The following is a 25,093-nucleotide window of genomic DNA, read 5'->3' as shown; positions in this document are numbered from 1 at the left end:
AATATGCATGCAATGATAATCGGATTCCTAATGATCCTACCCAAAATGACATTTGCTACATTGGGGAGCAATTATGATATCATCAAGGAGATAGATATAAACTTCCCCTTCGCACCGTTCATTGTTACTTCTACACATCAAAATGGCAAACAAAACCCTCCCCTTTACATGCGCCCTAGTGACCGGCGGCGGCGGTGGCATTGGCAAAGCATTGGCCTCATGCCTAACCTCAAAAGGTATCAAAGTCCTCATCGCCGGCCGCACCGAATCCAAACTCCAAACCGCCGTCCAAGAGACAGGCGCGGCGAGCTACTACACCCTTGACACGGGAGATATTAACGCCATCCCATCATTTATCACCAAGATAACAACAGACCAACCCGACCTTGACTGCCTATTCAACAGCGCAGGCATCCAACGCCCGCTTGAGATCAACAAACTACCCGTCGAGGAGTTTCTCAGTAAAGCAGACCAAGAAATCAACATCAACGTCCGCGGACCCATGCATCTAACCCTCGGCCTCCTCGAGCATTTCCGCACACAACACCATGCTGCAATCATCAACGTTTCCTCCGTCCTAGGCTTTGTTCCCTTCTCAATAATAAACCCCGTCTACAACGCGACAAAAGCATGGATGCATTTCTGGTCCATGAATCTGCGCACGCAGATTAATTGGGCTGGAGATGGGGACAGGATCAGAGTCATTGAGATTGCGCCACCGGGTGTGGAGAGCGATTTGCATCGCGAGTGCGAGGATCCAGATGATAATAAGAAGAGTAAGAACAAGAGTGTTCTGAGTATGGAGGAGTTTATGGGGGAGGTTGAGGAGAAGTTAGAGAGAGGGGAGGAGGTTATTACGGCTGGAATGGGGAATGAGTTGGTGGAATAGTGGTATGGGGTGTATGGGGAGATGTATGAGAAGGCTGAGAGGTGAGCCTGTTGATATACTACAAAGTACATACAAAATATTTAGATGAAGAGCGAGCAGTACGGAAACAAGCTTAATACATTCTCCCAAAGTTCTAAAGCTAAAGCTTCGCCGCCCACTTTTCATCGCCCCCGATATACCGAAACACCACCCTCGAATCCCGATCATAACAATCATTATCCTTCGATGCCCCCTCATATGTCCTCAACCCCTGCCCCCCAAGCTCCAATCTAGCCCCCACATTCTCTGCCAAACTAACCGCCAGCGAGAAATCCTTCTTCATCAACTGCACCTTAAACCCCCCCTCATACCCATGACTACTCGGTGCATCTGCCACAACCCCAGGGCACGGGTTAAACTTGTCACAGATGGCATTCTGCGCCGTCCCCGCGGCGAATACATTTGATAGTACGCGCGGGTCCAGGCCAGACCGGATACCCATGTTGAGTGCCTCGGCGCTCCCTATCGCGATCAGACCGGAGAGATAATTATTGCATAGCTTCGCTGCAAGACCTAGCGATGGCGCACCGCAGGGGATGATTTGCTTTCCCATTAGGCTTAGTAGCTGCGTTAGGGCTTGCAGTTGGGGATCTGTCTCTGCGCAGCCGAGAAAGAATGCGATCGTGGCTTTTGCGGCGCCGAGCGTGCCGCCGCTGACGGGGGAGTCGTAGAAGGATGCGTCTGGGTGGTGTTCTGCGAGGTGTTGCTTTACGAATAGGTTTGTGGCGAGATCGATGGTTGAGCAGTCGATAAGGACTCGGCCTGCGAGGTCGACTGTAGTAACACCAGTTTTCTCGTCTAGATAGACGGACTTGACGTGCGCACCTTCGGGAACCATTGAGAGGATATATTTCTGTCTTGTCAGTGACCGTTCACCTGTTTATCAGACATGGAGACAGGGGCGTACCGCATTCTCAGCGACGTCCCTAGGCGAACTTGAGGCTACGACTTTTCCGGGATACTTCCTCTCGAGTTCCTCGACAGGTATTCTGGAAATGTCGTAGACGTGGATGCGCGCGTTGTCTGGGAGTTTGGCTGCGAGTTGCTCGGCCATGTGCTTGCCCATGGCGCCGAGGCCGATGAAACCGATTTGGGTGAAGTCTGATTGAGCCATGTTGTGTCTGTATTAATTTTGTTTGATGCATAGTGCTTATGAGTATTGCATGTTGTATATAAAGTGCTATATGTGGGGGGTGCACTCTGGTATTGGGGCTTGGATTGGATTGGGGGACTTTGGAGATTGGGGAAATATGGGGAAATTTGAGGATGCATGGAAATTAAAGTTGGTGACAATTGCCTCTATTGTCAGCTATATGCATAATCTACTCATTATAAGATCTTTACAAAACACTATTTTCCTCCTTGCCCTTCCCAGCACAATGCTCAATCGCCTCCAACAAGTGCGGTACAAAAACCGCCGGGTCCTCTGTCGCCGGGAAATGACCCAGCTTCGGCATTCGCTTGAATCTCGCCCCGGCAATCTTGTTAGTCGTGTTCTCCGACATCTCAGGAGTATTGCTCCAGTCGTATTCACCAGCGAGGAGGTAGATTGGGCATTTACTCGTGTTGATGGTTTCAATTCTACCGCGGCCGTCCCAGCCGTTGAAGTAGAAGTCTAGGTCGCCGTGGTAGACGCCGTAGGCTTGGGCACTGTATGTGTGCCAGAGCAATTGCCGGTTTTCGCGGGGAGCTGTTGGGCACATCATCTGGGTTCGGTTAGCAATGCAAAGTGAGATGGTTGTAGGAGGGGCATACTCCGTAAACCCATTCCGGGTTAAAAGTAGCACTGTTGATCAGAGGGGACTTGTCATGCCACTCGCGGTGCATCTCAATGCGCTCGCATCTAGATTGGGGTAAACACGGTTAGTCTCAGTCCAGGGTTGGAAAGGACGGATACTCACCCCTGCAATGGAATCGAACCACCAATCCCAACCTCCTCCGCACGAATAGCAGCGGCAATACACGCCTGACCAGCCATCGACGCACCACACAGAATAGGATTCTTCAATCTCAATTCCTTAATCACCCCCGCAATACAACTAAGATACGCATCCTCGCTATTTGTATGCCCACCAGCGGGATATTCTGGACTCGGAAAACTGCGCCCATGCGAAGGCAAATCAAACGCATACATCGTGCACTGAGCCCTCATCCGCGCATCGTTCATAATCCCGTGATACTGCCGACTATCAGACCCCGCCGTGTGCAGAAAAACGATATCGCACGGGCCCGTGCCACTGCTCTCGTAGAAGATCTTGCATCGGCCCCAGCCCTTACTCTGCACGAAGATATACCGGCCTGTCAGGTGATCTTCTTCCTGCTCTGGTTGGGCAGAGACATCGTTTGGTCCACAGTATGTGTCGTGCAGAATATCCAGCATCGTGCGCCAGATATGCGCGTAGTTTGCAAATGCGAGTTGATCGCCAATCACTTCAACTCCTTCCTGGCGGATGTTCTGCCCGTAGAGAGCCCAGAAACTCTGGTACGGCATGACTGGGTTCTTCTTGAATAGGTTCTCCCATTGCATTGGCAGCGCTGCGAGGGAGAATAATGCATCCGTGTAGGAACCAGCGCGGGCACTTCCTGTGCCCTGTTTGAAGGTGAAGATGATGGCGTCGTCGCTGCCGACGGACTTAATGGCGAAGGATATCGACTTTGAGATATGGGTAGTGTTTGTGAATGCGAGGAACTGGGGGTCTTTGGTCACGGCAGAGTTGAATTCCGGGAGGGTGTCGCCCAGTTGAGATGGGAGGCTGTACCAGGGGTGTTCGGACATGGTTTTTGGTCAGTGAGAAGGAATGTTTGTTGCTTTTGGAAGTAATGTAAAATGCATCTTATAATCCATAAACCCTTACCCCACGTTCCCCACAGGCCGAGGAGAGTATTGGGGTAACCGTACTGGTGGATGGGGAAATGATGCACTATGACATTGGCATTATTAATTGGCGTTTCTACTGGGGTTTTGTAATAGCAAGTACCAAAAGTGCATTTGCTCGTAGATATCATTCGTTTCTCATTCCTTGGGGCAGAATTTCTATTATATGAGTATCTGTCACTGTTGAAAAAGTGCACTTGCTCCATCAAGGGAAAAACACTGTGTTGCAGGTTATGTGCATCGTACTCTGACTGTCCAGTTCGTTTCTGTTGCTCAGGATTGGGCCATAGTCGCCGTTCCTGGTCGTGACGGTGCCAGGGATAAATCAACCAGGCTATGTACCATCTCCAACCTGCCCACCGAAACCTCTCGGCTCAAGAAGATCCGCATACACAAACAAAGCCCTACTAATTAAATCAACAGCATTCCACGTCCGCATACCCTCAAGAATCATCGCCCAAGCCCTCACTACCTTCGCCCCAAGCAACTGCGGCGCTCTATCGATGATTTTAGGATTCCCTTTTGGACTTGATGATTCCACCTCACGCAGCGTTTCTTTTATCGTCATGAGGAGGTTTTGTTCATCTGCTTCGAGAGGATATTCTAGGCTTGTGTATGCCGTGGCTTGGATGAATTGGTTGAGGACGTAGGCGTATTCTAGTGAGCATACAGCGTGCATGACTGACCAGCTGGGCGCGCGGCCGACGAAGTGGACGCCCATTTGTACCGGTGAGCATAGGGCTGCAGTCTGTATTACTTAGAAAATGCGGGCACGGGAGAGGAATGGGAGGGCGGGCACATACAGCATGTCTTGCAGCTGTCAGAAGTAAAGAACCCCTCTGTAGTGTCGGTTGCTCATGCAATCGCTTGGCAATCTGGGTATGATTTTGCTCCAGGAGGGAACGAGCTGGGCCAATATCAAGCGCCAACCTAATGTGTGCCATATGGAAGAGGGCCTGCACATATCGCAAGTTAGACTCCAGTTTTGGAAGGATCAAGAAGAGATCTCACAGTTGAGTTGAACGCAATTGGACCATGCTTATCTAGCGGGCTGTATGAAGATTCTGGATTCTGTTCCCACGCACTTTGCCATTTGCGCAGAGCTCGCCGTAATGAAGCAGACATCCCGGGAATCATTTGGTTTTCCATGCCCTGTAGTTGCATGGAGTGTTGGATAGAAATGATCCGTTGAAGCAAAGCATGGATCAAAACGTGCGCCCCGAGTGACGAACACGCAGGTATAGCATCGGCATCCTGGATCAACGCAGCGATACAGTCGTTGAAAAAGGGTGGGCGATTCGACCGCTCGTTCATTGCTAGCCAACTATCAGAATCCGGGGCTTTCCACTCCATCTCCGAACACGGAAGTCTGAGCTTAATGTCTGCAACCATGAGTGGTGAAGGCAGATTGAATGTTATTGTATGAAGATCAAAGAAGCAGAATATGATGAGCTTGGTGCGTCGGGCGCTCTCAGCTCGAGCCCACTCTTGCCATGTCATGGGTACCACAGGGGACTCAGAAAGGCCATGCTGGCGCACTAACATTGCTAGCACACTCTGTGTGGCTATGGCATGTCGTACTAGAGAACGATGTTCCCCGGCCCAGGTCGCCATAGCCATGAGAAAGAACAACGTCTGTATGGACTCTGTGAGCGCGTGATTATCTTGACTACTTTCTAGTCCCTTGTCAGTCGTCAGGTCATGACGATCATCTCGGTCCGACTCAGATGTCGAATGGGGCGTGTTTGTCAAGCACTGGAGTGAATCGGACGGGGGTTGAGCGGCGGTTTCCTTATCGTTTTCCCGCTGTTGGATCTGCTCAAGAGCAATTACCCTAGCAAGATGAAACAGCTTTAGACCTTGATGTGATTCCAAGCAGTAGTGACTACCGACAGCCGCAAGGGCCAAGACCAGTTCAGGTGCCATCTCCCTGAACCGAAGAGTTTGCGGATGAAGAATCGGGAAATGGGGGTGAAAGCCATTCACGAACCCGTGCATATAGCGAGAGATGGCATGTCTGGAAGGTAGTTCAGGGGCTATCAACTGAATCGAAGAAAACCGCGAAATCTGAGCATTAAGCCACTCCCAATCCTCTTGAGACACCCGGATAAATGGTGCCAGATGGACATGGGAGCGGCCTGGATCCGGAAACGAGCCAAGCTGCGACTTGGGACGGGTTTCTCCGGCCGGCAACTCGACATTCAAATAAATCTGGTCCTGACCGATTGGCTGCCTGGTTGCTGTAGTAGGCGATATAGACGGGGGATCTATAATAGAAAGCTCTGGGTAGAAGGGCTGTTGCTCAAAGAATGGGGGCAAGCAAACGCTGTCCAGGTAATTCAGCCCAAACGGTTGAGTATTGCTCTCGGGGTTCATGAAAACCGGTCCTACTGCATTAAGATACGGTGATATCGGTTTCAACCCTGGCTGGCTGAAGACAGGGGGGGTTGCGAGTGCATCTCCTACAATACTTGCATCGTGACCTGAGGCACTTCCAGGGCCCACTCTAGCGCTCTGGGGCTCTGGTGAGAGGCTTAAATTACCAGGAGACGCCCTGCGGTCATACGAAGGGCCCTGTTTATCGTCTGTAGATGGCGCTGGATTTCCGTCATTATCCGGAGAGTCCTTGTTCGTATGGGCAAGTTTGATGTGGCGATTTAATAGATCCCTGGACAATGATCAGAGAATAGACTATTTCCCAGATATAGACATTACATACCTCCGACGGCATGAGTAGCGACATTGGTCACAATGGAATGGCTTGAGGTTGTAATCTACCCCATGTCAGCTATTGCGGGGAAGACGGATGTGAGGCAGACGTATGCTTTCATGCCGCTGAAGGTGTTCGCGCCTATTGAAATTCCGTTGGCACGTGTCGCATTTGAACTTCTTCTGGGATGACTGCGGCATAGTAGAAAAAAAGAAAGAAGAAAGAAAAAATTCACTTAGCATGAACGGTGAGGAAGAGGAAGAAGGCCGCGATAGTATCCCGTTGGGGAAATCGATTTTGGGGAACTCTCGGAACCGGCAATTAAGATGCTACGGTAATCACAGACAGCAATAACTACGCCCGTCCAAAACTATCACTATAGAGTACCAGGTAGATATCTCCCTCTTCGCCTAGCATCTTCAGCCCATTCAGCATCGTGAGCCAAAACAACTTCCACTTCACCCAGGGAGGTCTCGCCCCGTTCCAAACGGCCTATCCTCCGCAGTGTCTCAAGCGCCTGCGCACGATCCGCATGGATACAACAAATCCGATCAGTGTCATGAGGATCCGTCCATTCTGCAATGTTCTTCTCTCCAGCCAATATCCGCCGATCATGACATGCATCGCCGGCAAGATAGACATATCGATATGCGCTGACACGGCATAGTAAATTGATGTGTCCGGGAAGATGACCGGGTGCATTGACGATGAATACACTTCCATCGGAGAATATGTCGATAGTATGGGGTAGCTCGTTCAGGGGTTCCCACGTTCGTTCTTGTAAGCCTCGGTCGTGGACTTTGTTTGACTGGTTGCTATCATTCCTTCCCGGGCCACAGAGCTCTATCGTTCGTTCGTGTGGCAGTAATCCACTTTCGAAGTTACTATGGCTACCGTTTGACATGCTGCTGTTTCCTGACAGAAGATCCAATGACCCATTGCCAACGATGAATTGCGACTCAGAAAAGTCCCAGGGCATGCCAATATGATCCCAATGAACGTGCGACAGAATAACGTAGTCAATGTCTGCGTTTGTCAGGCTCCCAAGAGAAAGGGAATGGATCACATCAGGAAATCCCGATACGGGCTGTCTGGTTGCGAGATGTTTCCGGACACGGTCGACGTAGAGATCAGGGTCCCGGCGGATTCCCAGGTCAAACACCAGGCGAGTGACTTTTCCGGAGAATTGGCATTTATGCTGGATCAAGAAAGAAAGTGATGGCACTGTCTTTCTGGACTCTGAATCATTGTCCACTGGGTCGATGAAGAATTTCTCGGGGAGAGTTAGACTGCCAGCAGCGAGGGCGTGGACTGTAACAGTATTTGGTCTGTCCATAATCGAAGAAAATACGTCAAGAGATTAGCGTGATTTATGGGAGACAGAGTACTGAAGAGACATCAAGCATTTCAACTACATATTCTGACATGAATCTTGGGGTGTCTCCATCCATTTGGGGGGGCACTGGCATATGTTCATAGTTTGGGGTGCTCGTCTATAATGTTAGATTACACCTTATCCTCAGCATTCCCCAGACAGATTACAGCTTCGGACATGCTTATTGTGTATGACTTCCATTACTGATAGATTATGCATTGCGTAGGTATCTAAAGATGAGGCTTATATTCACCGTCCTCCTTCATCTCCTTAATCATCTTCTCTGTAATTTTCGTGGCTTCAATACCCGCCGGAGCCCCGCAGTAGACTGTGGCCTGCAAAACTGCCTCGCTAATCTCCTTCTCCGTCAAGCCATTGTTGATAGCGCCACGCGTGTGAACCGCCAGTTCTGGCCAGGCCTTGAGGGCAATCAGCATGCCGATGTCTATGGACCAAGTCAGTGTGCTTGCTTCAGGGCGGATTTCCTAATATGGTTCTTACTCAAGAGACTCCGCTGCTTTCTTTCCAGGCCGGGTCGTGTCCAGATATGGCCCCAGCACCATTCGGTCACGAGTTCTTGGCCAGGACGGGCAAAGTCGCTGGAGCCATTGGCTAAAGATCTCTCGACATATGCGTCACCAACGACTGCTCTGCGGACTTTCAAGCCCTCTTCGAAGAGGGTTTCGTGGAGGGGCTTGAGTTGGGGTTTGTCAGCCATGGTTTATGAGAAAGGGGGATGGAAAAAGGATGAAGAAATGGAGGAATAGAAAATGATACTAAATAATTAAATGGTATGCTGTACAAACGACATCGCCATTATTATACCGTTCTTTCCCTGTGCCCCAATGTTTCCCCAACATTCCCCTCAATACCCCAATGTCCACTTCTTCCCCAAAGATTACAACATCGAGATGGCTATGGTGGTATCGTGGTATAAATGGACTGCTCAAGGGAATTAGACGGTGTCTAGTTTCTCTTTTTGTGAAAAGAAAGAACAAGTTAATATTATCCACTATGTCGTCACCCATCACGGTAAGTCCCTTAGTATCAATCACCACATAGGGTTGCTGACACAGGAGTATAGCTCAAGAATCCCTCGTTATTCCATAACCTTTCCTATTCACATGGGAGATGGATTGAAGCCTGTTCAAAAGCACGCTTCGAGGTCGATGGTAAGTACCAAATCACAACAGCGAAACGCAGAATAACTGACGATCACAGACCCAGGAACCGGAAAAGTATTCACGACCTGTCCCGACCTCGCAGCAGAGGATGCCAATCCCATTGTACAATCCTCCTACGAGGCTTTCCAAACATACAAGACTATAAACCCCAGAACGCGCGCCCAGCTGCTGCTCAAATGGCACCAGCTCATCCGGGATAACCGCGATGATATCGCCACCATCCTGACGCATGAGACCGGAAAGCCGTTGAACGAGGCCTACTGTGAGATCGACTATGCTACCGGGTTTACCTGGTGGTTCGCTGCTGAGGCGGAGCGTATCCGCGGGGAAGTTAGCACGCCTGCTGCGCCGAATAGGAGGGTGTTGGTTATCAAACAGCCTATTGGTGTTTGTGTTGCGCTTGTTCCATGGAATTTTCCTATTGCGTGAGTGCGTACTTTCGGTTTATCCGGTTGTATACGGATACTAATCGGTTTTAAGGATGGTTCTCCGGAAGGTTGGAGCTGCGCTGGCGGCCGGCTGTACAATGATTGCCAAACCATCCCCCGAGACTCCTCTAACGACTCTGGCCCTGGCGTACCTGGCAGAACAGGCAGGATTTGCCCCTGGTATTTTTAATGTAATCACTACCTCGAACAAAAACACACCGGCTCTCTCAGAGACCTTGTGTAAGCACCCGCTGGTCCACAAAGTCTCATTCACAGGCTCCACAGCGGTGGGCAGCATCATCGCGCGACACTGCGCCGAAGGTATCAAGAAGGTGACCCTGGAGCTGGGCGGCAACTGCCCCTTCATCATCTTCGATGATGCAGACCAGGAACATGCGCTCGCTCAGCTCACAGCGCTCAAGTGGCGACATGCCGGCCAGGCCTGTATCACTGCCAACCGCATTTACGTGCACGACAGGATCTATGAGCAGTTCCTAGCCAAGCTCGTTGAGCACGCTAAGATGATCAAGGTCGGTCATGGACTGGAGCAGTCGAATACCATGGGGCCCCTGACTACTCCGCGAGGAGTCGACAAGGCCCGTCGTCAGGTCGAGGATGCAGTCCAGCATGGAGCGAAGATTGCTCATGGAGGTAAACCTCTGTCGGGCGCTGCGTTTGGTAGCGGTTACTACTTCGAGCCTACTATTCTCCGCGATGTAGATTCGTCGATGCAGGTGACGCAGGAAGAAAGCTTCGCGCCCATTGCCGCGGTGTACAGGTTCAAGACCGAAGATGAAGTCGTACAGCAGGCTAATAATACCGTCATGGGTCTTGCGAGCTACGTGTTTACCACGGACGTGAATCGCTCATGGCGCATGCTGGAGAAATTGGAGGCGGGTATGATTGGGCTCAACACTGGGAACTCTTCTGCGGCGGAGTCGCCGTTTGGTGGGATGAAGATGTCTGGGTATGGGAAGGAGTCTGGAAAAGATGTGGCTGTTGCGGAGTATTTGGTGTCAAAGACGTGTACCATGACTGTAGAGGGGGCACTGCCTTGATCTTATATAGCATTAACGATAAGGGCTTGCCCAAGATGATGAGACGAAGTCCAAACAGAGATATTTGTGCTTGTAATCCTAGAACGTACACATTATCCTTGAAAAAGCTTAGCTACATCAATTTTTAGCGCATGCCAGCATACCAATTTGTACACAGATGTTCGTCCAATGAATCCTTGTCGATACTAGCCCATGATTTGCAATTGGTCGTCCGGCGGCCACCGGACCTGCGCAAAGCTCAAACACCGCTTGATACTTTGTAGGTACTTGCGTGTGACCTCGTCGCTAAGGATGTGCGCTTGCTGGTCGCTCTGATGCAGTTTCTCTCGTGCAGATCGCTCGTGAATACCAACCATGGTAACACCAATGGGCCATGCACTGTTTATCGGAGTAATCAGAATCTTTTTTCATGACATAGGGGTAAGCAACTTACGCCTTTCCAATACTCAACCGCAAATAAGCATCATTAGCATCGACGTATCTCCTTTGCTGAGCTTTGTGAACAATCTCCAGAATAGGTTCCAGCATTTTATCATCCACATCAAACTTCTCGAGCTTTTTAAACAATGGCTTCAGGTTATCCCTCGACTGCGCCATAGCATTGTACGCCTGTCGACCCTGGAGACTCTGTCTGACAGTCAGATCCCGCTTCGCCAAAGCAATCTCCCACTCCGAGAGCACCATGTTGAAATACGACGCAAGTTGTCGAAACAGAAACTTCCGGCCCTCATTATCCTTGGGAATGGTCTGAGAGATTTTCATATCGACTTCAGGAACCGGCTCCAGCGTGGTAGGAATCGGGCCATTGGACAGCTTCGGCTTTGGCGTGAGAGCGCGCTGGACGAGGCGACGGTATCGACGTAGACGAGCATTATGCGATTCTCCAAATAAACAAACTGGTTCTTCCAGCTCGCGGAATTTCTGCGCAAGTTCCTCATCCGGAATATCATCCTCTTTTTCGCCCTCGCCCGGTGTCCCTTCTTCGCTACCGCTGCCAGGCGGTGGTAACTCTGGCAAACCGAGCTTCTTCCTCCGTTCTCGTTCCTTTATCGCTTCCTCTTCTTCCCTCTTCTTGCGCGACTCTTCTGCCAGTTTCTGCTTCTTCTGTTCTCGTTCGCGTCGCCGTTCGGCTTCCTCATCGTCGGCCTTGCGCTTTAATGTCATGCGCTCTTCGCGTTCGCGGCGGAGACGTTCTTGTTCTTCATTGTAAGCGGCGATTCGGGCGGCTTCTTCTTCGCCGCGACGGATGTATTTCTTTGCTGGTTGTTGTTCTTTGTATTTTTGGGATGAGTCGGTGCCTTTGGCTTTGCCGATTTCTTTGGACATTAAAGCTGCGAAATCCATTTTTATATTATAGAATCAATGGATGTAGAGATAAAGAAGATGAATTAGTCCATGAGTGATTTCTGGGGATACGGTAGTGGTTGAAAAGGTGAATGTTTGCGGCGGTGGAAGTCGAAGTCCGACAAAGCTCCGGATTTCTTGTTGTGACGAAGACACCTTCAACCTCAACCATCAGTTTCAACCACGCCACACCACAGCACAATTCTTAATTATATCCGTCAAACATCGAAAAATATACTTCAAATATTCAATTGACTGAATAGCAACCTCACGAAAACCAAAATGGCCGCGCGAAACGCGCCCCAAATCGACCGCCAAAAAACTACCCCCTTCCACCTCAAGCTCTTCTACCGCCTCAACAACTTCCACCACCTCGCCGACTTCTCCCTCTCCCCATCTCCGTCCGCCTCCTCATCCTACGGCGGTCCCGTCAGCGGCCCCAACGCCATCCGCGCCCAGTCACCCCCCTCCGCAACCACCGCGCGCCTCCCGCCACATCTCGAAATCTACACCTGGCAATCGTGCACCCTGCGCGAGCTTAGCCAACTGCTTACCTCGGCGCTGCCGTCGCTTCTTCCTGATCCACCTGTGGGCACGAGGTTGTGCTTTCGGCTTATTTACCCCGATACTAAAGCGGCTGCGGCAATGGGGTCCGCGGCGGATGCGAGAGGGCGGTATTTGAGTAAGGATATTGGGAATGTGGTTATTGGGCCGCGGGATACTCCGTACCGGAACGGTGATGAAGATGGAGAGGATGCGGCTGCGGCGCCGCCGCGTGGTGCGCTACGGTTACAGGGGAATGATACGGAGAGGGCGTTGCAGGATGTGCGGTTTGTGATTGGGGATTATGTCGATTGTGCGATCTTGCCGCCGTTGGAGGATGGGTCTGTTGCGCCGCCGATTATTTCGGGGAGGGGGGCTGTGGGGGGACCGGGGAGCATTGGTGGGGGGATGAGGGCGTTTCGGGACAATGGGTTTGGGCTTGGACGGGGTGGGAGAGGGAGGGGGAGTGAGAGGGTTCCTGTTGGGGATTGGAAACGGGGGGAGAGGTTGCCGGATGGGGGTGGACGCGGTGGACGGGGTGGACGAAGAGGGTGGGCGCCGTATTAGCTATGAATGACATTGGGGATTAAACTGGATGTAATTCGGAATACCCAGTTCATAACAAATAATTCACTTGAATGATTATAATACTGTTATGTCTACAATGCTTATCGATTGGCAGCGTCCAATCAGAAACGAAGTTATCGTCAGCACATCTCATGTTGGAAGAAATGCAGTAAATCTCTAATGAATACACGTCCAGAGTCGGAATATAAACCCCATAATACTCCAAGACAACCGAGATATCACTTAAAACTCCGCAATGGAATCCTCCCTCCTCTTGCCACGTAGGTGGTATTTGCCCTGACCAGTTAGCCCCTTCACCAAACTCTTATACCATTGATAGCGACATACATCAGTGTTGTAGGCAACATAGCCCAAAGCACCGGGAATGGCAACCATGTAGACGAACGAAAACCAGGCGTGGCGCGGCGTCCAGCGGAAGTACTTGTAGCGGTTGGCGGTGAGTTCTGTTGCTCAATGTCAGTCGTGTTCGGATTGTAGGTATATCCCCAGCGTCAAAAGGCAATTGGTTTCGAGCATTGAGTGTTTCCTGTTGTCTCTTGCATCACTATCGGGGAAACGGGTGGAAGTACCGTAGTATTTCTGGAGGGCCGGGTCAAGGACCAACGCTGAAAATCGTTAGCTACTGTTCTCAGCTAGCAGTGAGGAGGAATGGCATACACTTGCTTGGACCGGCCATGATTGCAGTTGATCGTGTCTATCGGCGCAAGTGGGAGACAAGCGAAGTTGAGGTCGAAGGTCGCGGATGCTTGGCGCTGAGTCATCTTAATTTATGCAATTTATGCTGCATAACTCAGCTCCACTTGAGATACTGAATGCGATAACGAGAACGAAAACGCCAGAAAATAAGATCAAATAAAGTAGTCTAGGCACATCTCTCTATTCTATTCTCCTCGCATTTATTTCTACTTTAAGTGCTGACTCAGAAATAATAGTCTCGTACTCTGGCACTGCACTCCACTGTGACATCACGCCTAATCCTAAAGCGTTCGTCACAAGATTATCGCCGAGGTTCGCGTCTGCCCTATATATATTGAAGATCCCCTCCATTTTTTAGACATCACAATATTTTGAACTTTCACAGATTTACACTCACAATGGCTCAAGACACCAAGGTCACTCTCTACTGGTATGTCTCATCTCACCTAGCCAAGCAGGAAATCTCTAACCCAACCAAGGCTGGAGCAATCCCGCTCCCAGCGCATCCTCTGGCTCCTCGAAGAACTCAACATTCCCTACGAACTCAAAACCTTCAAGCGCGGTCCCGACATGCTTGCTCCCCAGGAACTTAAGGAAGTCCATCCCCTCGGAAAGTCCCCCGTCATTGGCATCGAGAACGAAAACACCACCAAGCCGTTGATTCTCGCTGAGTCGGGCTTTATCACCGAGTATCTGTGCGACCACTTTAATGGGGAGAGACTTGTGCCGAAGAGATACAAGGAAGGAAAAGAGGGACAGGTTGGTGCGGAGACAGACGAGTGGATTCGGTACCGGTACTACATGCATTATGCGGAGGGAAGTTTGATGCCGTTTTTGCTGTTGTCTTTGGTTATGAACGGTAAGTCTGCCCCAGGTTTCCATCTAGATATAGTTGACTAATTGACTAGCCCTCCGCAACGCCCCCGTCCCTTTCTTCGTCAAACCTCTCACCAGCATTGTTGCCTCCAAGGTCGAATCCGCCTTCATCAACCGCAACATCGACAACCACTTCCGCTTCCTGGACGAGCAGCTCAAGACTGCTCCCGGCGGCGGCCCGTACCTCTGCGGCAAGGAATTGACGGCTGCAGATATCCTGATTAGTTTCCCGATTATCGCGGCTATGATTCGGTTGCCGGAGGGTGCGGAGAAGTATCCCAATGTGAAGGCGTATGCGGATTTGTTGCAGGGGACAGAGGGTTATAAGAAGGCGGTTAAGAAGATTGAGGAGGTAGAGGGAAAGTTTGAGGCTATTATGTCGTGATTTTGTGTTCTTATTTGATGCCATGGTGTTTATGGATATGTGTTATGTTGAATGTCTATGTTATGTCCGTTCTGTAATATATGTAGGTCTGTTGCACTGCTATTAAATGACAGACTGGCATTAGTATCTATCCAGAACTCGCCTCAAACCACTATATCCAAACGAGAGCCAAATAGCGCCCAGAAAAAGAACTATAGAAAATCAGAACGCCGGCCAATAGCATCAACCCTCACCCCCAGCATCTCCATCTCCTTCATATCCAGCACCCCCCGTCCATCAAAAACCCATTTCGGATCTTTCATATTGTACGCAATCCGCGCCCATTCCAGAGGCTCCAGCACCGTAGGACGGCTCGATTGCGAACGGCAATCAGCGCAATCAGTGGGACAAGCGTCTTGGGGTGTCAAATGGTAGGTCGCGCCATTGGAAACCCATACGTCTTGTACGGTTGGGTCACTACCCAGGCTGTTGTCCATTTCAGATGTATAGGATTTGGTAGATGACCGTCGGGGTGAGCTCCGGAATTGATCGCAGTCTGTGATGACAAGCAGCGCATTCGCCCGTGAACAGGCGAGGTACGGATCTCCATACACCCTGACTGCACTGGCATCACCACAGACAACCCCAACTTCCCAAAGAATATCCTCCCCTCGACAAAACGGATCGAAAACGGCAATTTCCAATGGCCGTTCTTCTAGCAATAGCCTGATAACATCAACAGCCAACGACTCACGCGGATCCCCCGTCCCCTTCTTAAACGCAAACCCAAGCAGTGCTAGCTTCTGCCCAACCAGGTTCCCCCGAAACCGCTGAACAACTTTCCCAGCAAACCGGTTCCGCTGCGCCTCGTTCATCACATTCACCTGTCTCCAGTAATCCGCAACATCTTCTAAACCCAGCGTCTCAGCCAGATACGTTAAGCTAGCAATGTCTTTCCGGAAACAACTCCCCCCAAACCCAAGGCCAGCTTTCAGAAATTGAGGCCCGATCCGCGGATCCAGACCGATAGCTTGGGAGACCTGGTCGACTTCTGCGCCTGTGCGTTCGCAGATAGCGCTGATGGAGTTGATGCTGCTGATTCGCTGTGCGAGCATGGCGTTGGCGACTAGTTTTGCGAGTTCGGAGGACCAGGAGTTTATTTTGAGTATGCGAGTGGAAGGTACCCAGGCGCTGTATACACTAGCCAAGACACGGGCTGCGTGGTGGCCGGACGGCATCCCCGAAGATCCGATTAAGACACGGTCTGGGGTTGTTAGATTATCGATTGCTGATCCTTCGGCTAAGAACTCGGGGTTGGAGAGAACTTCGAAAGGAATGCCTGGGCGAAGGCTGGCCAGCTATAGAACATAGCAGGTTAGTCTACATTGTCGCAGGCTTAAACTAAAATAAGCATCTTGGGTGCATGTACCAACTGCCGGACCCGCTGCGCAGTCCCACACGGTACTGTGCTTTTCTCCACAATGATAGTTCCTGGTTTCGCGTGTGCTGCTATCTCGCGCACGGCCTTGTCGATGGCCGTCATGTTTGTTGCTCTTCCGGCACCTTCTCCGAAGGTTTTTGTTGGTGTGTTGACTGCTAAGAAGATCATGTCGGCTTGTGATACGCGCGTCGAGTCGCAGGTGAAGAACAGGTTGGGACGGCGTTTTAGGGTGCCTGTAGTGTTTGTGATAGGGTCGTTAGTTTCGATTGCTGTACTGTCTCTAGTTGTGCGGACTACGTTGACGAGGCCCGGTTCGTGCACGGGGAGATGTGGTGATGTCCATTTTTGGATGCGACGGGGGTCCTGGTCCAGAACATTGACAGTTATAGCTGGGTTGTTCAGTGCCAGGACTGCAGCAGTTGGTCCTCCTGTTCAGCTTAGCAACACGTCACTTTTCGCTCTCCTTCAGCAGACAAGCCTTACCTACATATCCCGCACCCACGACGCAAATATTCCTCACGGCATCCCATGCCGCGGGGCCCTGAAAGGAGATGTAAGCAGAACCAGGAGAGCTCAGCAACGGTGACAAAGCAAGATCATCTCCTTTAGATGGTCCGGACAAAGGACTCAATGCAGGCGTAGTGAGACCAGTTGAGCCAGAACCGCTCCAGAAACTCTCGCCCGAGGTTCCCAGAGGAGAAGCGACGAAATCCATTGCGTCTTCTTGACCTGTCATCCTGGCTTATCGATGTATAGTCACATAGTATATCCTGGCTTCGGATTGAGGAGACAATGGTTTATACATGGTCTGATCGACTGCCCCTCCTTCGGTCGAGGGGCAATGCCCTGTGATCGCTAGCTGTTATCGTGATCATGTTGTACCATAGAATAACACAACGAGACAACCTCTGCCATCCCAGAAAACTCGTGGTATTTAGCACGCGGGGTGTCTCCCGGACTGCCAGTGGTTGTTGTTCTTGACTCGTCCCGAGCGAGAGACAGGCCCACGTGCCGCCGGCTTGCAATATCCTTATTTTGGGGTCGAATAGAATTCGTTCAAGGTTTATTGTACTGCATTCACGATAAAGAGGAGGGATAAAAAATGAGGATGGCTTGCTTTTGTTCGGTACTCATAAGGCGGGAGGTGTCTGCGGTTTCGTGGGCATGGGTATGTGTGTTTGCAGCGCTGCAGTATGGCCCTAAACACAGCCGTCTCTATCTCTCCACGAGACAACTTCCCGGATATCCTCAGAGGTAAACGGGTCTTGCTGACGACAGAATCACTAGGTCCGGTCAATGGCGTCAGTCGCACAACGCGCAGTCTAATCGATTATCTCCATCGCAATGGGGTAGACCTGGCAGTGGTTGCGCCACACTTCGAGGGGCAGCAACAACAGCAGGCAGATGAAAGGCTATTCCGTGAAGTGCGCATTCCCGGATATCCACTACCCTACAATCCGGACTTGACGGTGGTGTATCCATTCCACCTTGATGATGTCTACCGACAAACCTTTGAGCCGGACGTGATCTATCTGGCTAGTCCAGCCTCGCTCGGTTTCCAGATGCTGCTTCTTCTTCGCCAACTGCGACGTTCGCCGGTGGTGCTGTTGAACTTCCAGACGGATTTATCTGCATACAGTGAAATCCTCCTGCCGGCTCCGTTGGACCGGTTCGCTGTTTGGCTTCTTGCGACGGTGCAGGGATATTTGTTCAGTCTCCCTGCCGTGCATACCATCTTTTATCCCTCTTCTGCTATACGGGGCTACCTTGAGAAGACAGGAGCACCGCAGAACCGATTCCATAAACTTGGACGTGGTGTCGACACTTCACTATTCAACCCATCCCACCGCGATGAAAGCTACCGCCAGTCAATCGCCCCCAATAACGAAATAATCCTCGTCTACGTATGCCGCCTAGCCCCAGAAAAAGGCTTCGACTTCCTATCTCAAGTAGCAACACAACTCGCAGCAGCAAACCTACCCTTCAAAATACTCATCGTAGGCGGCAACCGCAACCCGGCCGTCGAAACTCGCATCCACCGCCTCTTCGACGAAGTTCGGGACCATGTCATTTTCACCGGTTTCCTGACGGGAGTGGATCTCGCGCGCGCATACGCTGCGGGGGATTTATTCCTGCATTGTTCTGTGACTGAGACGTTTGGGCTGGTTGTGCTCGAGGCCATGGCCAGCGGGCTTCCGGTTATTGCGCGCGACCAGGGCGGGCCGTCGGATATTATTCGTAATGGCCAGACAGGGTATCTCATGCCGCCGGACGACTTGGATGGGTTTGTTAAGTTGGTGCGACAAGTGTCGATTGACGGAGGACTCCGGTCTAATCTGAGCAGTGCTGCTCGAGGGTACGCAGACGTGACGACATGGGAGGCTATTAATCGTCGCGTGGCATGGCAGATTGCAGATGCTGTCGAGTCGCGGCCGCTCTCGAGAGCGCCGGTTACGCCTCTGCACATGGTGTGGGTGTTGGTTGAGAAGATGCGCCTTCTGGCTGCTATTGGGATGGTGTATTTGATGTGGCTGATAGCCGTGGTGCCGTTGATTATGCATGGAGAGACCATACCGCGGTTGCGTGCTTTTTATAAAGCTTGGAAATAGTAATGGTAATGAACAATGGCTTTGTTGTAGCTCCGTAGTGATACAGATTATCACTGTTGATTGAATAAACAAGCCAAGTTGTACGTCTCGTCCAAGCGCTGCTGTATAGCAGCCATAACCTGATCCAAGTCTGGCTTCTGTTCGTGCACCAAAACAGTCTGGAACAAAATGTATAGCGTTACTTCAAGCGCAGCTGTACGCTCTATACCTATTCTGGTCTATAGCTGTTAGCCAAGTACGTATCCAAGCAGAAGCCATAACACGAAAAGAGCCACCGGCAGCCTTCTCCGCTCATTAGCATCCCCAGAATACGAAACACATCCAGGTTGTCCTGTTTCAAAGGGCGAACCGTGCACCCCAGAGTGATGACAGAGACGTCTCGAGTCTGCTTCTGTTTGAGTTGTGGATATCCCCGATGATCTCATCTTTGGTGGGTCTGGTGGAATCTTCTGCGAGATCGATAAATACTGGGAAGTCGAAGTCAGTAAGATCCAATAGAATACGGGGAGTTGTCGTACATAGATCATCATCACTGGGCAGGTAGCCAAAAACAGCAACGTCGTGATGCTCTTGAACGTTCAGGCCAATGAGATACTAGGGAGTCCAGTTCTTGGGGCTCTGGAAGATCTTTCCAGTCAAAGCACGTGAATCCATGCCGGCAAGCTGAAAGGTTGTATGAGGATTACTTTGACCTGCAACATCACGTGTATAGGCAGGCTAGCTTAATCGGGAAATTGTAGGCCTCGGTCCATATGGCACTCGATATACTATACTACATCACCGTTTCCAGAGACTTGAGAAGCAGTAAAACATGTCATGGATTGAAGCTGACTGGAAAATCCAAGAATATGAGCTGAAGATTCACATCAGCAAATACAATCTATTTACACTTGCCTCTGACATGGCTTGAATGTTTGATATAGTAACAAACGCAGAAACATGTTGATTTACTGTGAAGGTATGTACATCGATAATTGCTATGGTTGTGTTTTGTACCATATTTCTCGCTTACTCGGTATTGAATCGTTTCCGAGTACAGATAACATAGGGCCTTGACGTTATGCTCTGCCAATGACCTACTCATCTGTAATCTCAATGAGGGTCTCTGTAATGTCCCTAAGTACTTAACCTGGACTCGTCCGCTGAGCAAATAAATACCCAGTCCCATAAGCATTTACCGCCTCTTGTCTAACTCCGGTTCCCTCAGCCCATAGACTGAGCATGTCTTTCCCGAGGTGACTTTCCCTAGGCACTCGAACGATTGCTAGAATGGATTGTCTGCGCTGCCGCTCAACCAATACCCACTTGTGCAACTCCCTTTGTGGCTGCGCGCCAAAGCTTCACAAAATTCATCCAAGGCTTACGTGACATCCTGTTCCAAGTTGTGGATTCCCTTTCTATCTGGATAAAAGTGAAAAGACAAAAATGGATGTAGTAGGTCTCCTTGTCGCTATTCTTTGATCGCGGTGATGTCATGTGCCGACTAACCAAATGGGGGAATTCGTATGTCTTATACGTGGTTATGGCTTCGATAATATTGCCTCTAACTTGTTGCACACCTACGGAGCGGTAACAATTCCATTTAGGACCTCTTGTCACGTGCTGCATACCAAGTCGGGTAAGCACTGACAAGGCTACACATCCCTGTAAGGCCGACAGGGATTACGCCTTGCACGGGGGCACTTGCTCGGTTACATCACGATTCCTACGATCTTACACTCAGCCTCGTACAGAGTACAGATTCGGGGACATCTACCCGCCTCCGTCAACGTTGCCCTCAGATAACAACACATGTCCCTGTAGAGATATCACGTGTGTGCTCCACGGAGATACTCTGGAGAAACGGATCGGAGTCCCCGCAGCGCCACATCACTGCCACATGGACGCCACATTAGCATTAACATCTTCACGACGAGGCTCCACGTGACGCTACCACGTTCGGACCACTACAGAGGACAGTAGTGCGCCGTAGTCACGGACGGACCACCACCGGAGGACTAATTGCTTCACTCCTACCGGCCCGGCCGGCTCCAATTACAGACCGGGATTTGGATCGACGACGACTCCGCGGAGGAGAAGAGAAAGGCACGGAAGAAGCCCGTCGCAAGAGTTCGACACAGTTCGACATCAAGGATTGAGGAGATCATGATCTACGAGAAGATGCATGCGGTGAAAGATGTCTTACAGCGGCTATGGAAAAAATCAATCATCTGTAGGAAGACATAAACGGTGGTATGGGGACGGTATAAGGTTTGGCCAGCTGTCTGATGATCCAACGGTGAATGACATGGAAGTTTCGACTGTCTCTGAACGGAGTATACGGAGTACAGAGTGTCTACTCTGACAAGTACGGACGGAGCAAGTAAAGTGAAAAACGGAAATACTAGCCCGCTGTGGACTAGCGCCACACATGGAAACGGCAGCGAAGGCCATGAACCGCGGTTGACAGTCACTAGTTAGTGGACTAACCCAATCAGAAATAGCGGGATGCAAGTGAAATGAACCGGTTGGTCCTTTCACTTGCAGGGGCCCATTTGTTCGGGGACAGTCCGTGCCAACAGAATCGCACTGGCCAATGGCTGGTCTGCGATAACGAGATCGCCCCTTTTCTTCCAATCCGGTGAGGCGATGGCGCCGGCGGTTTGGGAAGGAGGGCTGTGATTGGCTGTGACTGGTTCCGAGGTCGTGCCGTTCACCGCTGTTTGTAGGGTACCGAAGTACAGAGCAGAGGACGGAGGACGCAGGACTCTACTCCGTAGCCTACGCTTAGAAATTAATTCGTACAAGCGTAGCGGTATTAGTAGTAGTATAGAAAGTGTCTAATTATCGTGCAAGTAGTCATGATGTAGCAGTACCCATGTACCCATACTCGTAGGACAGTTGCATAGGACTACATAGAGGTACAGTAGCAGTAGCAGTCGCAGTAGCACTGTTGTCCGAACTGGAGCCGAGTGGGCCGCTTATGGTCCCCGGAGTGGCGAATCAACGCCCAGTTAATTCAGTTCGTTTGTGGGGATTATTCAGCGGCGGTTGGAGAAGCCGAAAGGGGAAACTTGTCACTCTCTGTTTGTTCATATTTATTATATTGTACAGAGTACTATAGTCCGTAGGATGGATTGAGTTGAAGGTCGTAATTTGATGGTCACTAGTCTAGGTTCAGAATTACTCGGAGTAGCCTCAGAAAAGGATCGTCTACCTCTTCCGTTCTGGTCATCGACTCGAGGAAACCCCGAAAAAAAGCCACCTCGGTAAATGCCCGTCGGATGAGACACCACTGTAGAGTACGGAGTACAGGATGTCTCTTCAGTACGATAAGTACGGAGTACAGATTAACTCTGTAGAGAATACTGTGTGCTATATTTGTGTATTTGTGTATTGTATGTTTGTATGCTGCATACTACTATATTACTATATTACTATATTATATTATATCATTATTATATAAATTAGGGAATGTATGAGAGTGAATACTCCATACACTCGGTTGAATACTACTGAATAGGTACTCCGGAATAGTGAGCTCATGATTTGGTCCGTGTAGCCCCACCGCCTCCATATTGCCCACCTTTACACTTATCCACTTATCCACGACGGAAACTGTCCTACTGCGACGGTAATACTAATCCATACTTATACCCGTCCCTCCTATCGTATTCTACTCATTATCTTTTCACTATCTTCTTCTCTATATCACTACTATCTTACTATATCTCTACCGTCTATTCCATCACGTCTCTACCATTCTCTACCATATCTGAATATGGCTACTACTACTACTACTACTACTACTACCACCACTGCTACAAACCAACAAATCTCTCTCTACGGTCATCCCTCGCCCGCTCCCTCGAATAATACCACTCCCACCACCACCACCAACAGCTCTCCCACTTCTCCTCGTCTCTCCTCTGCTACTCTGAATCAATTGCCCCTTCAGTCTCGTCAACTGCGTCCTCCCAAGGCTCCTCTCTATGTTCCTGCGGCTCTGCGCCCGACCGAACGCCCTCAGAGACACTCGCCGCCCACTCCTCCGCGCAGTGTGCATGGCTCGCTTGACAGTCTGAGCAACAGCGACTCTTCTGAGGTTCATGAGCCTATCAGTCGTCGCTCCACCATGGAGAGCACCACCAGCAGCAACGGTGTTATCAGCAAGTTGGCCGAAGATGAGTGGATGAAGAATGAAGACCTGGGTTCGGTTACTGGTCTGCCCACCAGAGACCACTGGAAAGTGAGTATCTCTCCTCGTGGGAACACGATATATATATATGTCTGAGCTCGTCGTTGGACTCGAAAATGATGTGCGAATGGCGTGATACCTGAACACAATGATGCTAACAACAACCTCAGGCGGACTCTGCTTCTTCCAACTGCGACTCTCCCACCTGCCGCTCCTCCTTTGGCCTGTTCCTGCGTCGGCACCACTGCCGTCACTGTGGTCATGTCTTCTGCTCCTCGCACACTCCTCACCTTGTTCCTCTCGACCAGAACGCTCGTTTCCACCCTGACGGTGTGCCCTCTCGCACCTGTGATCTCTGCTGGCACGCCTTCTCCCGCTGGGAGGAGTCTCGCGCTGAGCGTCTGAACAAGATTCAGAGCGTCTTGGATGCACAACAAACTGGCCCGTCCGAGATCTCACAAGACTCGGATGTCTCGGACGCTTCTCAGGAGGACACCTCCAAGTCCACCCTCACGCCTCCTCTTGCTCAGACTGGTGAAATCGCAGCCAGCGTTCCTCGCGGCTGGAACTGGAGTACTTTTTAAACTTACTCGCTACGATACCCTACTGTCGCGGCGCTCTAATACTCAACTCTATGCGCCCGCTAGACTGCTTGCATCGCACTATCTACTCGTTTTCCATTTTTCGATTTTTTTTTTTTTTTTTTTTTCGGCTTCATTTACATTTCTCTTGTTTGGAGTACGGTTCGGATGGGTTTCTTTCGGTCATGGTTTACGGCTTACGGTGTTCGATCCTGCCACTCGATTTGAGACGGCGAGGGTATTTTCGGTTTTTTTTTTTTTTTCATGTCATTTCGTTTCTTGTCAAGATACCCCGTCAGCTTTGAGCGGCAATTTTCTTTCGTTTATTTATTGGTTACGGTTATGGCGCATGCATATAGAGATAATGAATTTCGCACCACCAAACCACTATTTCCATACCATCAGTCTATTCCAACGTAGAGGTCATGATTCATGAACGACATCAACCCGCCGCCACATCCCAACATGCTCAATCCCCTCCTCGTGCCACCTCCCCATACCCTCATCTGTAACAAACCCCAACCGTGCATACATCCCTTCAACCGACACTTGCGCATGAACCAGCACCAACCCGTTCCACTTTACATCACCACTACCACCGTCCCGATCGGGTAAGCCCTCAGGCCCGCGCACAACTCGGGAATAAGCATGTTCTATCTCCCCCGGATTCCTCCGCGCCCAGTCAATGGCCGTCTCGACCAGTTTTCTTCCGAGATTTCGCCCGCGGTACGCCGGAAGAACCGCCACGCGAGTTAATTTTATATAAGGTTCGTGGATGGTGTCATATTGGTTGACAGGGGAGTGGATATTGTCATTGACTTGGTCGTTGACAGGATTGAGATTGTCTGTGTGCGTGTGTGTGTGCGCGTGCGCAGGGCTGATATCATGATGTTCGTGTGGTGCGTGAGGAGGGGGGACTAGACGAATCACACCGACTGCCTCATCTTTTCCAACCCCCTCCTTCTCACAATCCTGTTTTCTGCCCTGGCCTCCATCTTCCTCCCCTCCGGGCCGTGAGGAAGAGTACATAACCCAATGCCAACTCCGCGCATCGTCCTCATCGATCTCGCTCTCCGGCGAACATCCCTGTTCGTCGATAAAGACTGTGTTGCGCACGGTAAGTGCGTCAGTTAGCAGCGGTGGATTGTCTTTTGGCCTGGGATTTGAGGGCGTTGGGCGAGTAAGTTTCGCGGCGCCTGGTGGTCCATGAAGGGTGATTTCTGGGTGCATGGCGCTGTAGGTTTGTACGGTCTTGTGGTAGCGAGTAACGATTTGGACCCCTGATGTGAGAGGGGAACTCAATTCCTGTAGATGCA

The 25,093-nt window shown here is 50.6% G+C and overlaps 15 protein-coding genes across 15 annotated transcripts; 6 read left to right on the top strand and 9 right to left on the bottom strand.

Moving 5' to 3' along the window:
* Positions 1–142: 142 nt before the first annotated feature.
* EURHEDRAFT_447673 (putative short-chain dehydrogenases/reductase) lies at positions 143–889 on the top strand (the record flags this gene model as incomplete). Its single annotated transcript, XM_040783682.1, has 1 exon — positions 143–889. One exon carries the CDS (start codon positions 143–145, stop codon positions 887–889), a length of 747 nt encoding a protein of 248 aa, XP_040642502.1.
* A 122-nt stretch (positions 890–1,011) lies between these two features.
* On the bottom strand, positions 1,012–2,117 carry EURHEDRAFT_469981 (putative 3-hydroxyisobutyrate dehydrogenase). Its single transcript, XM_040785296.1, has 2 exons — positions 1,836–2,117; positions 1,012–1,781 (listed from the first exon to the last, which is right to left on the bottom strand). The coding sequence occupies exons 1-2, from the start codon at positions 2,040–2,042 to the stop codon at positions 1,029–1,031; spliced, it is 960 nt and encodes a 319-aa protein (XP_040642501.1). The 5' UTR covers positions 2,043–2,117; the 3' UTR covers positions 1,012–1,028.
* Positions 2,118–2,216: 99 nt separating this feature from the next.
* EURHEDRAFT_383020 (alpha/beta fold hydrolase) lies at positions 2,217–3,839 on the bottom strand. Its single transcript, XM_040779559.1, has 3 exons — positions 2,830–3,839; positions 2,684–2,771; positions 2,217–2,634 (listed from the first exon to the last, which is right to left on the bottom strand). The coding sequence occupies exons 1-3, from the start codon at positions 3,702–3,704 to the stop codon at positions 2,269–2,271; spliced, it is 1,329 nt and encodes a 442-aa protein (XP_040642500.1). The 5' UTR covers positions 3,705–3,839; the 3' UTR covers positions 2,217–2,268.
* Positions 3,840–3,907: 68 nt separating this feature from the next.
* EURHEDRAFT_408019 (uncharacterized protein) lies at positions 3,908–6,647 on the bottom strand. Its single transcript, XM_040780723.1, has 4 exons — positions 6,523–6,647; positions 4,815–6,471; positions 4,607–4,759; positions 3,908–4,551 (listed from the first exon to the last, which is right to left on the bottom strand). Exons 2-4 carry the CDS (start codon positions 6,177–6,179, stop codon positions 4,138–4,140), a joined length of 1,932 nt encoding a protein of 643 aa, XP_040642499.1. The 5' UTR covers positions 6,180–6,471; positions 6,523–6,647; the 3' UTR covers positions 3,908–4,137.
* A 242-nt stretch (positions 6,648–6,889) lies between these two features.
* EURHEDRAFT_447252 (MBL fold metallo-hydrolase) lies at positions 6,890–7,849 on the bottom strand (the record flags this gene model as incomplete). Its single annotated transcript, XM_040783658.1, has 1 exon — positions 6,890–7,849. One exon carries the CDS (start codon positions 7,847–7,849, stop codon positions 6,890–6,892), a length of 960 nt encoding a protein of 319 aa, XP_040642498.1.
* A 269-nt stretch (positions 7,850–8,118) lies between these two features.
* On the bottom strand, positions 8,119–8,606 carry EURHEDRAFT_446436 (CMD-domain-containing protein; the record flags this gene model as incomplete). Its single annotated transcript, XM_040783600.1, has 2 exons — positions 8,119–8,333; positions 8,390–8,606. 2 exons carry the CDS (start codon positions 8,604–8,606, stop codon positions 8,119–8,121), a joined length of 432 nt encoding a protein of 143 aa, XP_040642497.1.
* Positions 8,607–8,902: 296 nt separating this feature from the next.
* Positions 8,903–10,558, top strand: EURHEDRAFT_373895 (NAD-dependent succinate-semialdehyde dehydrogenase; the record flags this gene model as incomplete). The annotated part of the gene is made up of 4 exons (XM_040778582.1): positions 8,903–8,920; positions 8,973–9,060; positions 9,110–9,497; positions 9,553–10,558. The coding sequence occupies 4 exons, from the start codon at positions 8,903–8,905 to the stop codon at positions 10,556–10,558; spliced, it is 1,500 nt and encodes a 499-aa protein (XP_040642496.1).
* Positions 10,494–11,998, bottom strand: EURHEDRAFT_408015 (mRNA splicing protein PRP18). The gene is made up of 2 exons (XM_040780722.1): positions 10,992–11,998; positions 10,494–10,936 (listed from the first exon to the last, which is right to left on the bottom strand). Exons 1-2 carry the CDS (start codon positions 11,900–11,902, stop codon positions 10,744–10,746), a joined length of 1,104 nt encoding a protein of 367 aa, XP_040642495.1. The 5' UTR covers positions 11,903–11,998; the 3' UTR covers positions 10,494–10,743.
* Positions 11,999–12,184: 186 nt separating this feature from the next.
* On the top strand, positions 12,185–13,012 carry EURHEDRAFT_447464 (SAP18 family protein; the record flags this gene model as incomplete). The annotated part of the gene is made up of 1 exon (XM_040783670.1): positions 12,185–13,012. One exon carries the CDS (start codon positions 12,185–12,187, stop codon positions 13,010–13,012), a length of 828 nt encoding a protein of 275 aa, XP_040642494.1.
* A 137-nt stretch (positions 13,013–13,149) lies between these two features.
* On the bottom strand, positions 13,150–13,891 carry EURHEDRAFT_408013 (uncharacterized protein). Its single transcript, XM_040780721.1, has 4 exons — positions 13,691–13,891; positions 13,603–13,638; positions 13,361–13,476; positions 13,150–13,309 (listed from the first exon to the last, which is right to left on the bottom strand). The coding sequence occupies exons 1-4, from the start codon at positions 13,707–13,709 to the stop codon at positions 13,256–13,258; spliced, it is 225 nt and encodes a 74-aa protein (XP_040642493.1). The 5' UTR covers positions 13,710–13,891; the 3' UTR covers positions 13,150–13,255.
* Positions 13,892–13,907: 16 nt separating this feature from the next.
* Positions 13,908–15,265, top strand: EURHEDRAFT_408012 (glutathione S-transferase). Its single transcript, XM_040780720.1, has 3 exons — positions 13,908–14,159; positions 14,209–14,588; positions 14,638–15,265. Exons 1-3 carry the CDS (start codon positions 14,128–14,130, stop codon positions 14,988–14,990), a joined length of 765 nt encoding a protein of 254 aa, XP_040642492.1. The 5' UTR covers positions 13,908–14,127; the 3' UTR covers positions 14,991–15,265.
* On the bottom strand, positions 15,182–17,146 carry ugd1 (UDP-glucose dehydrogenase; the record flags this gene model as incomplete). Its single annotated transcript, XM_040783592.1, has 3 exons — positions 15,182–16,327; positions 16,399–16,838; positions 16,894–17,146. The coding sequence occupies 3 exons, from the start codon at positions 17,144–17,146 to the stop codon at positions 15,182–15,184; spliced, it is 1,839 nt and encodes a 612-aa protein (XP_040642491.1).
* A 172-nt stretch (positions 17,147–17,318) lies between these two features.
* On the top strand, positions 17,319–19,154 carry EURHEDRAFT_408009 (glycosyltransferase family 4 protein). Its single transcript, XM_040780719.1, has one exon. It carries the CDS (start codon positions 17,604–17,606, stop codon positions 19,017–19,019), a length of 1,416 nt encoding a protein of 471 aa, XP_040642490.1. The 5' UTR covers positions 17,319–17,603; the 3' UTR covers positions 19,020–19,154.
* A 3,625-nt stretch (positions 19,155–22,779) lies between these two features.
* EURHEDRAFT_399129 (FYVE zinc finger domain-containing protein) lies at positions 22,780–23,780 on the top strand (the record flags this gene model as incomplete). The annotated part of the gene is made up of 2 exons (XM_040779901.1): positions 22,780–23,247; positions 23,367–23,780. The coding sequence occupies 2 exons, from the start codon at positions 22,780–22,782 to the stop codon at positions 23,778–23,780; spliced, it is 882 nt and encodes a 293-aa protein (XP_040642489.1).
* A 289-nt stretch (positions 23,781–24,069) lies between these two features.
* On the bottom strand, positions 24,070–25,049 carry EURHEDRAFT_408008 (GNAT family N-acetyltransferase). Its single transcript, XM_040780718.1, has one exon. The coding sequence runs from the start codon at positions 25,005–25,007 to the stop codon at positions 24,201–24,203; it is 807 nt and encodes a 268-aa protein (XP_040642488.1). The 5' UTR covers positions 25,008–25,049; the 3' UTR covers positions 24,070–24,200.
* Between the last annotated feature and the right edge of the window lie 44 nt (positions 25,050–25,093).

This window comes from Aspergillus ruber, assembly GCF_000600275.1.
Source record: "Aspergillus ruber CBS 135680 unplaced genomic scaffold scaffold00002, whole genome shotgun sequence".
NCBI classification, from domain to species: Eukaryota; Fungi; Ascomycota; class Eurotiomycetes; order Eurotiales; family Aspergillaceae; genus Aspergillus; species Aspergillus ruber.
Note: the sequence above shows the minus strand (reverse complement) of the source record. Positions and strands in the feature narration are given on the sequence as shown.